The 14,999-nt window shown below is 26.6% G+C and overlaps 2 protein-coding genes across 2 annotated transcripts; one reads left to right on the top strand and one right to left on the bottom strand.

Annotated features, from left to right (window-relative positions):
• Positions 1-445: 445 nt before the first annotated feature.
• On the top strand, positions 446-5,264 carry LOC131653326 (uncharacterized). The gene is made up of 2 exons (XM_058923437.1): positions 446-1,183; positions 5,079-5,264. Exons 1-2 carry the CDS (start codon positions 446-448, stop codon positions 5,262-5,264), a joined length of 924 nt encoding a protein of 307 aa, XP_058779420.1.
• Positions 5,265-6,303: 1,039 nt separating this feature from the next.
• Positions 6,304-7,278, bottom strand: LOC131653315 (F-box protein At2g26160-like). Its single transcript, XM_058923425.1, has one exon. The coding sequence runs from the start codon at positions 7,276-7,278 to the stop codon at positions 6,304-6,306; it is 975 nt and encodes a 324-aa protein (XP_058779408.1).
• Between the last annotated feature and the right edge of the window lie 7,721 nt (positions 7,279-14,999).

The raw sequence follows: 14,999 nt of genomic DNA, 5'->3' as shown, positions 1-14,999 counted from the left end.
AATAGGCAGAAGCAAGGGGAGATATTCATGGCATTAAAATTTTCAAGAACGCCCCTATCATATCCCATCTTCTTTTCACCGATGATTGTTTTCTTTTCTTCAAAGCTGTACCCAATGAATCATCTATGATGAAAAATATTTTAGCCACCTATGAAGAAGCTTCTGTTCAAACTATCAACTTGCAAAAATCGGAACTATTTTGTAGCATAAATGTTGGGGCTGATGTTAAAGCTGCGTAGGCTGTAACATTAGGAGTTCAACAAGTGTTAGGTACGGATAAGTACCTTGGTGTCCCGTCCATGATCGGTAGAAGTAAAAAAGCAACATTAAAGTACATAAAGATAGAATATGGAAAAAGATCAACTCTTGGAGTAGTAGGTGCCTATCTCAAGCAGGAAGAGAAACTCTTATTTAATTTGTACTGCAAGCTATCCCTTCTTATATTATGAGTATTTTCTTGTTATCATCATCATTATGTGATGAAATTGAGAAAATGATGAATTCATTTTGGCGGGGGCATAATCATGGCAGGGCCAAAGGTTTGCATTGGCTTTCTTGGGACATGCTATCTATGACTAAGAAGAATGAGGGTATGGGTTTCAAGAATCTGAGTGCTTTTAACTATGCAATGCTTGGTAAACAAGTGTGGAATTTTATGACGAAGCCAGATATCTTAGTTACCAGGTTGTACAAGGCTAAATACTACCCCAACTGTGACTTTCTTGACTCATCAATTGGGCACAATCCGAGTTATGTATGGAGGAGCATTTGGAGTTTGAAATTTATGGTTCAAGGAGGGTACAAATGGAGTGTAGGTTCGGGAGAGAGTATTCCAGCTTGGGGTCAAATTTGGTTGCATGATAGTACATCGTTGATGAATCCATGGCCGAATAACCCGATGATATCCAGGCTGAAATTTTCAGACTTGATGCAACCAAATGTCAAGCAATGGAGTACTAACCTGATTTATTCTCTTGTAGGGGAGGGAATAGCGGAGATAGTTCTCAATACTCCGTTATTTGGAGTGGTTCAAGAGGATAAAATTGTGTGGAAATTAGAAAGGAATGGTGACTATTCAGTGCCTAGTGCTTACCGTTTTTGTATAAATGAAGCCATAAATACATCTCATCTTAGGATTGCTGATAATTGGGATTTGATTTGGAACATTAAGACCCCTCCAAAGGTTAAAAACTTTTTGTGGCGCCTGTGCAGGAACTGTGTGCCAACTAAATGCGCTTAATAGAAAAAGGTGTTGATTGTCCGCCTAATTGTGGTATATGTGGGGATCAGATTGAGAATAATAATCACTTATTCTTTTAGTGCCCTGAGAGTCACTACGCCATATTTGGCTTTTAGAAGCACACCTACGAAATCGCTTTTAGACAAAAGAACTTTCGTAGTTTTCGCTAAAAACAAAATTAAAAAACACGGAAAAAAGCTCTCTTATAGGGGGATTATGAAAGCGCTTTTTAAAAACTCTCTTATAGGGGGTGTTATGAAAGCACTTTTATAAAGCACTCTTATAGGGGAGTTATGAAAGCGCTTTTAAAAGCGCTCTTATAAGGGGTAGTCTACGAAAGCGCTTTTGGGATAAAAGCACTGGTATAGGGGGTATATGAAAGCGCTTTTGAAAAGCGCTCTGATAGCTTTTTTTTAAATTTATATTTCATAAAACTAAAACACGCTATTTGTTTCAGAAAAGAAAAACCCCCTCCATCTTCTTCTTCCTCGCTCCTCACTGTCTCCATCTCACCCCTCAACCTTCATTACAAAACAACTAGCCGCCATCTCTCGCCGTCTCTCACAAACCTTTAACTCTCCCTCTGCAACACATCTCTCACCGTCTTTCACAAAACCACGCGACGCAATCCTTCCGTTTATCGCAATAATCCCTCCGTTCGTACTCCCTCCGACGATTGCAATTGCAGAGCTGTCGTTCATACTCCCTCCGTCGTCGTACTCCCAAAACAACTAGCCGCCACCGCCGTTCGTACTCCCTTCGAGAAAAAACGCAGGTTCGAACCCTATCCCTATGAACTGATTTTGGATTTGTATTTGGTATTTCATACCTTGTTACCTTCTGAAATTTTTATGTGGTGTAGAACCAGAGGAGGTTTAGGTTGGTCTTCGTGAAGCATACTTGTTGTTGTTGTAGTAATACTTTTTATTGTTGTTTTTTTTTTTCTGGTTTTCCATCGAGTTGTACCCTTCTGGGAACTTTGTGTTGCTAAGATCATTAGAAGCATACTTGTTGTTGTTATAGTAATACTTGTCGTAATTGTTGTTGTAAGAAATTGGTGTGGCTGTGAGTTTTGTGTCACTGATTTCATTTGGGTACTTGTTGTTGTTGTTGCCATAAGAATCCTTCTAGAAGGTGGTGAAGTAATTTTTGTTTTCATTTTGTGATGATGTTTTTTCATATGATTGGTAAGTGTTGGGAACAACATTGTTTGTGGTGGTTGTTGTGGGAGGGTGTAGACCAGATTCATGACTGTATAAGCCATAACTGTTTTCCAGTTTCTGGGATGAAAAATGGTTGTTGTTGTGGTTTGTTTAATGGTTCTTCATTGTTGTTGACATGGGTAACTTTGCTGAAGAATTGACTTTCTCTGGTATGAATTCGGAGAGAAAATGAGAGGGTTGTTAAGAAAAGGAAAGAGAGGAGTTTTGAGATGGGAGCCATAGGAATGTGATTTATATTTTAGAGTGACGAGTGAGTAGTGTGAGTGTTCAAATATCTTTATATAGAAGTCTTTTTCTATTTTTTACCTCTTTCAAAATTTGGGAGGAGAGTATTGTGATGATTGTGGTCCCCTCCTCACCTATTCTACATAAATTCTTACCGACTAAAATGGTCCATTCAGTTGCTTTTTCTAAAGATTTGTTGGGATGGATTTTATATAAATTAGAAATAAAAGAAATAGATGAGATAGAAATCATACATTTAATGTTTTGAGATTTTCACATAAATATGTAGGGTTTCTCTAGTTTATGGAGTTGTTCGTTGTTTAATGTTGCTGATCCACTCTACTCTTTGTAACTTTTAATTTTCAATACAATCATAATTTTTATTTTTTTAATTATACTACCTAATTAATACTATAACTTATCATAATTAAAATACACTATATTTAATAACTATAATTTAGTAAAATTATTGTTGGTATGAGATACCATAATGTACTACATTTGTCAATTTACAAGACTGCTTATTTATTTATGCAAAGCTTAATCATTAAAATTGATTTAGTTCAATTTGGATTGATTGTGTTTGGTTTTGTTTGGTTCCATTTGATTTGGTATGATTTATTTTGTTTGAAGTTCAAGTCCTAAGTCATATATGACTTCAGGTAATTATCTCATATTTGGTTTTAGTATTGGTAGTGTATATCATTCGTTTGTCTTTCTGTTATTTGTGATCCGTATTTTTTGTTGGTTTGAATTGATTTTGATTATGTTTGATTTAGTTTGATTTGACTAGATTTCATTAGAATTTGTTTAACTTGTTTGATTTTGTTCAAATTGATTTAGTTCAATTTGGATTAATTGTGTTTGGTTTTGTTTGGTTCCATTTGATTTGGTTTGGTATGATTTATTTGGTTTGTTGATTTTTTACAATGTTGTTATGATTCTTGATGTCAATGTTGTTAATCGTTATGTGATGAACTTACTAACTTTGTGAATTTGCTATAGGGGTTACTTGTGAAGAGTGAAAGTTTGATCGTTTTCAAGAATCTTACATTGTGTGGGTCTAGAAGTTGCTTACTTCTATACAGGTAATTAATTGTTCTCTCTCGCCAAAGTAATATGTTGCATTTTATTGCTTCAGATTCATTCCGTGTATACTTTGTGTTTTGACAGAAACACATTATACTATTTGTTGCCTTAATTAGTTGTTTTTGTTTAGCTTAATTAAGACATGGATAAGACATGTATGCATTCAAATCGATTGTCGAAAGAGTATGAGACATGGATAAGACATGGATGCATTTAAATCATGCATATTATCTTTTTGTTATGTAGTACTTTGATGAATTCTATTATGCTTCTTACACGAGACTTAAGTTGGAAGAAATCAAAGAAAAATTGTGTCAATTTTATATTCAGCAAAGATTCATATAGGTATGAATACATTATTGTGTGAAAAGTGTTATGAATACATTACTGTGTGACGGATTTTGATAATGACTTTGTGTTGGAGCCGTTAATTGTGTTTAGCAAAGTTCGTTTAATTGACCGTGTTGTTCTGTTCATACTTTGCAGGACCAGGATCATTCGCTCGTTGGATTTTGAGAATTTCGGGCTTATTCTGATTTAGTTATGTTAGAGATGATTTAGTTATATGTATATGTTGCAAACATATGTGAATTGAACTATAATGGTGTATATATTTTAGTTTGGATTATAATGGTATTATATTGGTATATAATGGTATATAATGTCCTACATACGAGTTTTTGTTGAAATAATGGTATATATATATATATATATATATATATATATATATATATAAGGCTTGAATAACATGTTTAGGGATTATTTTCAAAAATATTACAGGTTGTTATTTCCAAATAAATTACAGGTCGAACTGGGAGGCTTAAATTACAGGTTGCACTTTAAAATATTGCGTTTAGCAACGACAGCGCTTTTAAAAACGCTCCTTTTAACAAAAAGCACTGTCTAAGATGATAAAAGAAAGCATAAAAGCTGGAAAAAAGCATTGCTAAAGGCTACCTACGAAAGCGCTTTTTTGAAAAAAGCGCTGCTAAAGAGCTACCTACGAAAGCACTTTTTAAGGGAAAGCGCTGCCTTAGACCTATATATGAAAGCGCTTTTCAAGAAAAAGCGTTGCCTTAGGCCTACCTACAACAGCGCTTTTTCCTAAACAAAAAGTGCTGCTAAAACCTATAGCAGCGCCACCTACGGCAGCGCTTTTAAAGCCCAAAAAAGTGCTTTCGTAGGTCTTTTTTGGCATAGTGAGTGTAGAGTGCTGGAAAAAAGTGGGTCTTAGGCCGGTGTTACAACAGTTTCAAAATAATCAAATTTCTTGTGATAATATTGTATTCTCCTTTTTGCAGGTCGCTAATCAAGAGAAACAAGCGGTATTCGCTACTACCCCGTGGAGTCATTGGAAATGCAGAAATAATCATGTTTGGAATCAAATTGAAGACTCTCAAGATACTATCTACAATCGTTCAATAAACCTGCTTCATGGATGGAGAAGAGCACAACATATAAGGAATAACAATATCTCTCAATCTTAAAGTCCTATGGATCCTAAGTGGAGCAAGCCTTCGACTGGTAGTCTCAAATGCAACACAGACACATCTTTCTCTAATAACAAGGTTGGTTTAGGTACTTGTATAAGAGATGATAAATGTTCCTTTATTACAGCCAGAACCGAGTGGTTTTCTCCTATCACATAAGTCGTTGTCGGGGAAGCTTTAGGGCTCTTCCCATCGATTAATTGGGTGCACGAGCTTGGTTATGATAATGTGGATTTTGAGATGGACGCCAAAAGCGTAGTAGATAGTGTTAATACTCAACAATCTAATTATATAGATTGCGGTGCTATTATTCGGGAGTGTAAACGCTTATTAGATGAATGTTTTAGGAACTCTCATGTTAAGTTCACTAGGAGACAAGCTAATAAAGTTGCTCACACATTAATCCGGGCGGCTCTAAATTTTGCTAGTTTCCATAGTTTTACTGATGTACTGACATGTATCCACAACCTTATTACTATTTAAATTGAAATGAATTAAGAGTTTTACCGTAAAAAAAATTATGAATCCCATTAAATGTATACGAGATCCACATTATTTAATGTAATCGTGTATGCGGTAGACAACATCTAAAACTAGAAAAAATTAATATTTACGGATTCAAATTTTAAAATTGATATTCATAACTACAATGTTGTTTAAATTATAGCTAAAATTTATGAAATTAGAATGACCGACCCAAAGATCAATACTAATTAAAATGTTTATTATAAATTAAATTTTTTGAATTCTTTTCAAGATCAATTTAATAATCTAACCGGTTCAAAATTGTAATCATGCATAACTCATTACTCTTAATTGATAACAATTCCGAAAATAAAAATTGAAAAATAGGAATAAAAATAAAAATTGATTGATATTTAAAATAAACGTCTTTATTATCTTTAAAAAAATTCTTAAATGCAATACACATAAATCCTTATCTTGAGCAATGCAACAGAATTAAATAAACTATTTTTTTACTTAACTAAACAAAGAAAAAATTAAAATAAAACAAAATAACATAAAATAGAACTTGTCATTCCCATTGAAACGGTGGAATAACCCATACTGCAGGTGGATTTTCTTTAAACCAATGGTAAAAAGGACAATGTTGACTAAATTTTTTTTCTTTTACATTGTAGATTTTCATATCAAATGGCCCATGAGGGTAAGGTGGCGTGTCTCCGTAAAAGTCATCTGTATAATATATTGAATCCTTTTGAAGATGATTAGAAAAATATGAAGCTGACACAGCAACAGAATCACTATCACCCACAAATAAGACATTGTCTCCTAAACTCTCAATTTTTAACATTTGTATAAGTTCACCTGTTTGAACATCCAATTCCAAATTATATACTTCGAATCTTTTTGTACCACTACTAGGCTCAGTATTATCTTCATCATCTTCGTCACCGTGATACCCAATAAATTTTCTTACAAGCCATAAGTCTCCTTCCAATGATTTTACAAGATAAGCTCGATGAGCATAATCATCCCCTTTCAAAGAAACAATTTTGGGAATTACCCTTCCATCCTTTAAACAAGACAAATCAAAAGAGACAATTTTATTCCATAGTCCCACCGCATAGACCAAGCCTTTGTAGAATATAACATCAGTAAAGAGATGGTGAATATCATCAATATAAGTCCAATTCTTTTGTCCAGCTTTTAAAAAAGCAAGACATTTCCGCATATTGTAAATGGCTACAACTACATAATCATGTGGCTTAAATGTAGGATTGGTAGATAGAACAACCTTATGCACATCATACTCATAACTTTTTCTTCTATACATATCCCGGAAGTAGATGGGTGGTAAAGTGATGGATACGGCATCCTTAAAAGGATTGAGGAGTTTTATAAGAGTAACTTTAGAACTAGAATCTACCTTGGCTAGCCAACCATGACTTGAACCACAAAGCCTCTTGTTATAAGGTACTGGGAGTTTGAACTTGTAAGAAGTTTTGGATGAAATTCCGTATAAACTTTTCTTGGTTGCTTTCCACATATTTTTTTTGCACTTCTTTTTTGTGGGAATCATAAGCATGGGCAATACATTATTTTGTATTTGTCGATTTTGATAATTAAACTTTGCAATGGAATACCAATTCTTGCACACGGCACTGAAATAGATGTGATCTATACGTTCCACTAATTTATCAAAAATTAAACTTAAAGGAAGTGCTTCTAAGTTTCCCCAATCTATCTCCTCCATAAACAATATTTAGAACTATAAGAAAAGAGAGAGAAAGTGAGAAAAAAAAGAGTAGCTTTAAACAATAAAAAAATCAGTACATTGTTGTTGCTATCCGATATATTTATATTAAAAATTCCAATTTTTGTTATCTTAGCATGACAAGAAATTAGGGATTTTGTTAGAGAAAATCTTTGAAGTTGTTAAGGATTTCGATATTTTGGTCAATCACATTAATGCATCTGAATCAAATATTCCAATAAAAAGGGGTTTGCTGCCGTTTGTCATGTTAATAGTACTAAGAATTTCATTTTAAAGATACAAAATAAATATTTTTTTAAACTAGTCATTACGTTTTAGATTTAGTAAAATAATATATTTAATTATTTATTTTCTTTTTTATTGTGTATTACCTTTTGTTTATAATCAACTAAACTTTCTCCAATAAAAAGGGGTTTGCTGCCGTTTGTCATGTTAATAGTACTAAGAATTTCATTGTACCAAAAAAGTATTAAGAATTTCAATTTGTATTACCTCAACGGATAATTATCTTTTTATAGGGAAAAAGATATTGAATAAAATTATTATTTTTTCACTTTTATTCTAATTCATTTTTTCAAATAAAATTGTAGATATTTTTTCTCATTTTGCTCTATTTTCTGTTGAGGGGTCAAAAGATAATTGATTAAAAAACATCTTAATCATTAATACGTAGGACTCACATAAATAAAAATGGTGTTACTACTTGAAACTCACATACAATACAATCTTGAATATATAAGTTGAGCTAGAACATGGCCTCCAAATATGGGCTTCAATAAGTTGAGCTAGAATTTGAAAACTCAATATTAATTAATCAACTAGATATATGGCCCGTGCGTTGCACGGGTATGATTATAATTGTTCATTTAAATATTATTTCTCAAGAATTTAATCGAAGAAGAACTCAACGAAAATTTATATTTCCACAAACAAAAGTGATTAAAAGTATAAAATATATTTTTATTTTCTACTAATGATATTTATTTTTGTCTATTAGAATAATTAAATTTTTATAATAGTAAATAATATGATTTGTTTATCTTATTATCAATTATAATAATTTCTATTAATAAGTAAGTGATCCATCTTAATTAAGAATAATAATGTTTATTTTTTAAAACGAACGAATAATAATGTCTCATTTATAAAAGCAATAAGTTATATCTCATTTATAAAAGCAATAAGTTATAGAAAAAATTTAATGACAAATTTGCTAAAAATTAAATTTAAAAATAAAATAAAAGAGCATAGAATGTAAGTTTTATCTAATAAAATTAATAATTTTATAGATCTCAAGTATTTGTTGTAAAAGTTTATCAAATATTTTTTTCAAATAATTTTTTTTATTCTATACAATAAATTATTTTAGTGTGATAGGTATTTTAATCCGATTTCTTAAGAAAATAAACACAAAATGTATATAAGTTAAAGAATATAATTATTTCCAATACAATCAACTTAAAAAGTGAATTTTTTTCAAGATAATTTAATAAAAACATCTTCAATAGTATCAATTAATTATAGTAATATGATTTTTTATTTATTAAATTGATTACACCATATAAATATTTTCATTAATTATTTCTATTTAAAATAATAATAAACTCAAACACATTTTATCAACAAAACTTATAATGTTGTTTGGTTTATTATAAATCCAATATAAATTAATAAAAAACAAAATTTTCAATAGTGAGAGAGCAACAACTATCCCACTAAATTAAGAAAAAGTAAAATAAATGAAACAATAAAACAAAATCATATTTTTATCAAATATTTTTTAATCATATACAAAATAATATTTTAGTGCCATAGGTATTTTAACTCAATTTCTTAAAAAAAAAAAACAAAATGTACATAAATTAAAGAATATAATCATGTGCAATACAATCAACTTAAAAGTGAATATTTTTTTAATACAATTTAATACAAACATCTTCAATACTATGAATTAATTATAGTAATACAATTTTCTATTTATTAAATTGATTACATCATATCAATATTTTCGTGAATCATTTGTATTTAAATTAATAATAAACTCTAATACATCTTATCAACAAAATTTATAATGTTGTTTGTAATGTTGTTTGGTATATTGTAAATCCAATATAAATTAATAAGAAAAAGAAATTTTCAATAGTGGGAGGGCGTGATCTATCTCACTAAATTAATAAAGAAAAGAAAAAAATTTATCAGTAAATATGAAAAATATAAAAATATAAATAAAAAAATCTAAACATGTATTTCATTAGTGTATCTATATTACATTATATGGAAGCAAATTAAGTTAAATGACTTTACAATTTGACAATTATTCTTATATCCAAGGATTTATTAGGTGACTTACAATTTGACCATTATTCTTATATTCAAATATTTATTAGGTGACTTACAATTTAACCTCTAATTATGAGATTTCAAGAAATTTTATCTAAATATTTTATCTACAGTAGTGCCTAATGAATCACTTTTGATATAGGTTTTCCAAAGCAAATATAATTTTTATTATATATGCTTGCAATATTTTATCTTCGCTAAGCCTGCAAAAATATATATTGTATTTTACATAAAAATAGAATAAATGAGTATGAAATTTAACAATAAGATAAACAAATTTATAAATAGTTATTAGAAAAAAATCTTACTGATTAAAGTTGTTATGAGACATGAAAATCCTAGAAAAGAACAAATAGGTGAAAATGGTAGCAAATAAAATTGGTAAATAATGAAGGTGAGATTAAGAGTGATTATAAAGGTTTGTAAGAATACAAAAGACACAATTTTATAGTAGTTACATAGAATATTATTAATACTATTATTATGACCTCTCATTTTTTAGAAGTTAATTATTTTACCAATAGAAAAACAGTAACAGATAAACAAAAATAAAGTATTGCACTAAAATAAAAATTTATGACACCTTCAATGAAGAGTTAAAAAGATGAAAAAACCAAAAAACAAAAAAGTGACTGTTAGTTATGGAATATAAAAGAGAATGTTATAGATTTAGAATAATTTCCACTAAAATATACTATTACGATTAGAATTAAAGTAATATTAAAATTAGAAAATAAAGTTAAAATGTAGGACTATTAAAAAAAATTGAGTTTTTTTTTTATATTTTATTATGTGGTATTTATTATAAAAATAATATATAAATTATTTAAATAAAATATAATTTTAAAAGTTTAAAAAAATCAGGGGTTGTTACACTTTCTCTAATTCTAACCTATTAAATTTTATAAAATTCCATTAAAATAAACCATACAAAAAATAAAAATATTTCGGATTAAGACAAAAATTTAAATTAAGACACTTAAATTTACAAACTCATGATTTTTTTTTACAAATTAAAAAAATAGAAACTCATAAATATAAAATCTTCTAGGTTTTTAAATTTTAAATAAATAATAATATCATTATTAGTATTCAAAAGTGTGTAATGATACATAAAATTAATAACACTGATTAATATATTTATTAATATTGTTCCTTAATTATTATTTATTTTTGTTCATCTATTATGTATTTATATTACACGAATGCAATCAATTTGTATAAAAAACATATTAAGCGTTGATTATAATATAAGGTTTGCGTTGATTAATGACAGAAAAAAATGAATTAAATTTAGAGCGGTTATAAATTGAATACAAATTAAGTGATGAGTAATATTTGTAAAAACAAATATAATAAATCATGATTTAGACGTTAAAAATTGATAGAGCCAATTAAATTCATATTCATTATAAGTTTTAAATCTAGAATAAATGTGAAACTGATAAGGAGAATGAAATATTTGACTGGATCTTCTATAATTAGTTAATTATTTTATTGCATAAAAATATTTGTGAAACATAAAAAACATAACTAATATACACAATACAAAAAAAATAATTTAAATTAAAAAAGTACATTATTATATAGTCTAACCTGTAAATTTTTCAATTATATATTTCTTTCAATTAAGACAATATTTTTTAAAATAAAACATTTAAATTTAGAAATTCATAAAATTTATTTTATTTTTTATAAATTAATAAAATAAAAAATATTAAAGATAAACTCACCATTGAAGTGTATTATTTAAAATATAATAATTATTAAAATGAAATTATTTTTTATTTTATACTTTCATATTATTATTAGTTATAATATCAGAGATTATTAAAATAAAAGTGTATTATTATATAATCTAACCTGTAAATTTTCAATTACTTTTTTTATTTTCAATTAAGTCAATATTTTTTAAATTAAAAATTTAAATTTACAAATTCATAATTTTTTTTTTGATTTTTTTACAAATTAATAAAATAAAAATATTCAATATAAACTCACCATTGAAGTGTATTATTTAAAATATAATAATTATTAAAATGAAATTCTTTTTTATTTTATACTTTCATATTATTATTATTTATAATTTTAGAGATTATTAAAATAAAATTCACTTTTTATTTTTTGAATTAAAATTAAAAGAATGAAGAGTTTTATTAAGAAATATCAATTTTAGTGAGTTTTTTATTTGGGTTACAAATTAATAAAATAAAAAATATTAAAGATAAATCCACCATTGAAGTGTATTATTTAAAATTTAATAATTATTAAAATGAAATTATTTTTTATTTTATACTTTCATATTATTATTAGTTATAATTTTAGAGATTATTAAAATAAAATTTACTTTTTATTTTTTGAATTAAAATTCTTAATTAAAGGAATGAAGAGTTTTATTAAGAAATATCAATTTTAATGAGTTTTTTATTTGGGAAAATTTGTTAGATGGACACATCATTATTTAGCTAGGGTTTTGTCTAGGTTGCCATCATCACAACCTTACATTTATATTAAACTAGATTGCCGACTCGTGCTCCGCACGGGATTGATTGGAATCTTTATCTTAAATATTATTTTTAAATAAATAAGTATATTTTAGTAAATATAGTAACATGTAATATACTCATAATAATAATAATAATAATATTTATTATTAATATTATTATTACTATAAATTTATATTATAATATTTCATGTAAAATTTTATAGATCAAAGAAGTTACAACATGAAAATCAATATCATTTAATAGATATATCATCAAAGAATTAATTAATTAATTATTATTGAATGTAAAAACAATTTTTTTCTAAATTACATAAAAGTATATTATTTCATATTTAATTATTAGTTTAGAATATAAATTATAAAAAATATAAGTCATAAAAAATTAAGGAAATGATAAGTAATAAAAAATTAAAGAAATAATAAGTATGGTTATAAACAAAAAACTAAATCATGGAGGTCAAAAGGTTTTTAAAATATCTTTTTGAAAAAAATGTCAGTGTGTTCCATCAAATAAAATTTTGTAATATATGTCATTGGTTTATCAGTTTGTTAGCACATCCATTTCATTTATCGTTTAAATTTATCTCTTTTTTTTCTTCTGATTTACATGAAAAATAACCATACATTAATAAATAAAAGAAAATAAGAAAGGAAGATTAGAAAACGAACTAACAAACAATATATATCAATAGAAAAATAATTGATTTATACAATTATTACATATAAAAATATATACTTACATGAACAACCATTTCATTGACTTCTCAAGCAAAAATGAGACAACATAAATCTATCCTCTTCACATAATTCACATAAAAAACCATATTCATATCAAGAAATAAAATAAAATTAAAAAGAAGTTAAAATATTAAATTACCAAAAGTTAAATCAACAACAAAAAGTTTAAATATTTAAATAAAATAATTTGAATTTGTATTCTTCCACAAAAATGAATATAAAGGCGTGAAAAGAAACAAAAACTTTTATACAAAATCGAACCATACTATCAAAATATTATTTGTAGACAATGATGATATCTCAATATCACATATTTATATGTAGAGTGATTATAGATAGAACAAAATATATGATTATGAATATAATTAAAGAAAATGAGTTACAAAATATCATAAACCTTTGAACTACTTATAATTAAAAGGAGTTACAAAATATGTGATTATGTAACTCATAAACCATTGAATTAGTTAAAAGAAAAGTTATTACAAAATATCATAAACCTTTGAATGACTTTTTTATTTTATTTTATAATTATTATTCTTTAATTATATTCATTTACTCATTAATTATATTAATATAGATTTTAATTAATAATTTTAATTATTATTATTTTATTAATTATTATTGTTCCATCCATAATCATAAACCTTTGAATTAATTTTTTTTTTGCTATTTTGTAATTCTTTAATTATATTCATTCACTCATTTATTGTATTAATATATATTTTAATTAATAATTTAAATTATTATTATTATTTTATCATTTATTATTTTAGTAAAAATGCAATTAGGGTAAATAAAATTTATTTTAAAAAGATTGCCGTTCTCACTTTTCAATGTAAAAATTATTACTATTTTTCTACATTAGTAAAATAATATGTGAAAAGTATCTATATTTTTATTAAAGTATCTATAATTTTACTATAATTAAAGTGTCTATTTTTATACATCAGACATCTATAAGCACATTCTTACATGAATTATAGAATCCAATTTGAGTTTTAAATGATATTATTTTCATCAATAGTTCAAATATCCTTAACAGCAGGTAAAGAGAAATCAACATGACAATTTCCATAAAATGAACAATTCGTTTCATTACCTGCATATTTGAGAAGTGATAGAATGTTCTTTTAGTTTTATAGTCCTACACTAATATTTTCCTCTGCATCTACATACAATTGAAGTTGTTAATACACATCAATAAATAATTATATTTACATACAAAAGCATTAAATCTTACAAATTAAAAATAGAATTTGATATTACTTTTATAAATTAAAAAATAATGAAGTTGTTTTTATAGTCAATCCCAAAATCTGCATGCATTCAAAGATAATTATTTGATTAATGAATCCATCCATGTTTCAATTTCTGCAACAGTGAAAATTGTGTTTTTAGAAGAAAATGAAAAGAACACAATACTTCAACTCAATAAAAACACACAATGAATATGCAAAATCCAAATAAAGCAAACATAAAACCATAGAGGAATAAGTTGATTAATAGAAAAGAAGAAAAACTAACATAGATTAATTAATGAACTTAGTGTGCAGAAATTGGGTTTCAACAATGCAATAAGATTGAGATCTATAATATGGTAAGTAGAAAAAAAAATTATATAGAATTGAGACTAAAAATACAAAACCAAATCGACACAATTGTGTAGGTGTAAGTAATTTGTGCGGTGATATTTATAATGTCTATTAAAAAGGAGATAGAATATTATTGAATTTTAATTTATTGGTGTCTCTCAATTTCTAACTGTTTGGTGACTCTCCATTAACTTTCCATAATTTAAATTTAGGTTACAAATTGATTGAGAAAAAGTGAATATTTAAGTGTGATAAATATTATCACTAATAGTTTGAAGAGTTTGTTACATGTATTTCTAAATAATAATCTATAT

Source organism: Vicia villosa, linkage group LG1 (assembly GCF_029867415.1).
Source record: "Vicia villosa cultivar HV-30 ecotype Madison, WI linkage group LG1, Vvil1.0, whole genome shotgun sequence".
Classification (NCBI taxonomy): domain Eukaryota; kingdom Viridiplantae; phylum Streptophyta; class Magnoliopsida; order Fabales; family Fabaceae; genus Vicia; species Vicia villosa.
Note: the sequence above shows the minus strand (reverse complement) of the source record. Positions and strands in the feature narration are given on the sequence as shown.

Coding starts and splice junctions, on each gene's coding strand:
- LOC131653326 (XM_058923437.1), top strand. CDS start 446: ATGAGTATTTTCTTGTTATCATCATCATTATGTGATGAAATTGAGAAA. Junction 1,184..5,078: donor ACATTAAGACCCCTCCAAAG/GTTAAAAACTTT, acceptor TCCTTTTTGCAG/GTCGCTAATCAAGAGAAACA.
- LOC131653315 (XM_058923425.1), bottom strand. CDS start 7,278: ATGTGGAAAGCAACCAAGAAAAGTTTATACGGAATTTCATCCAAAACT.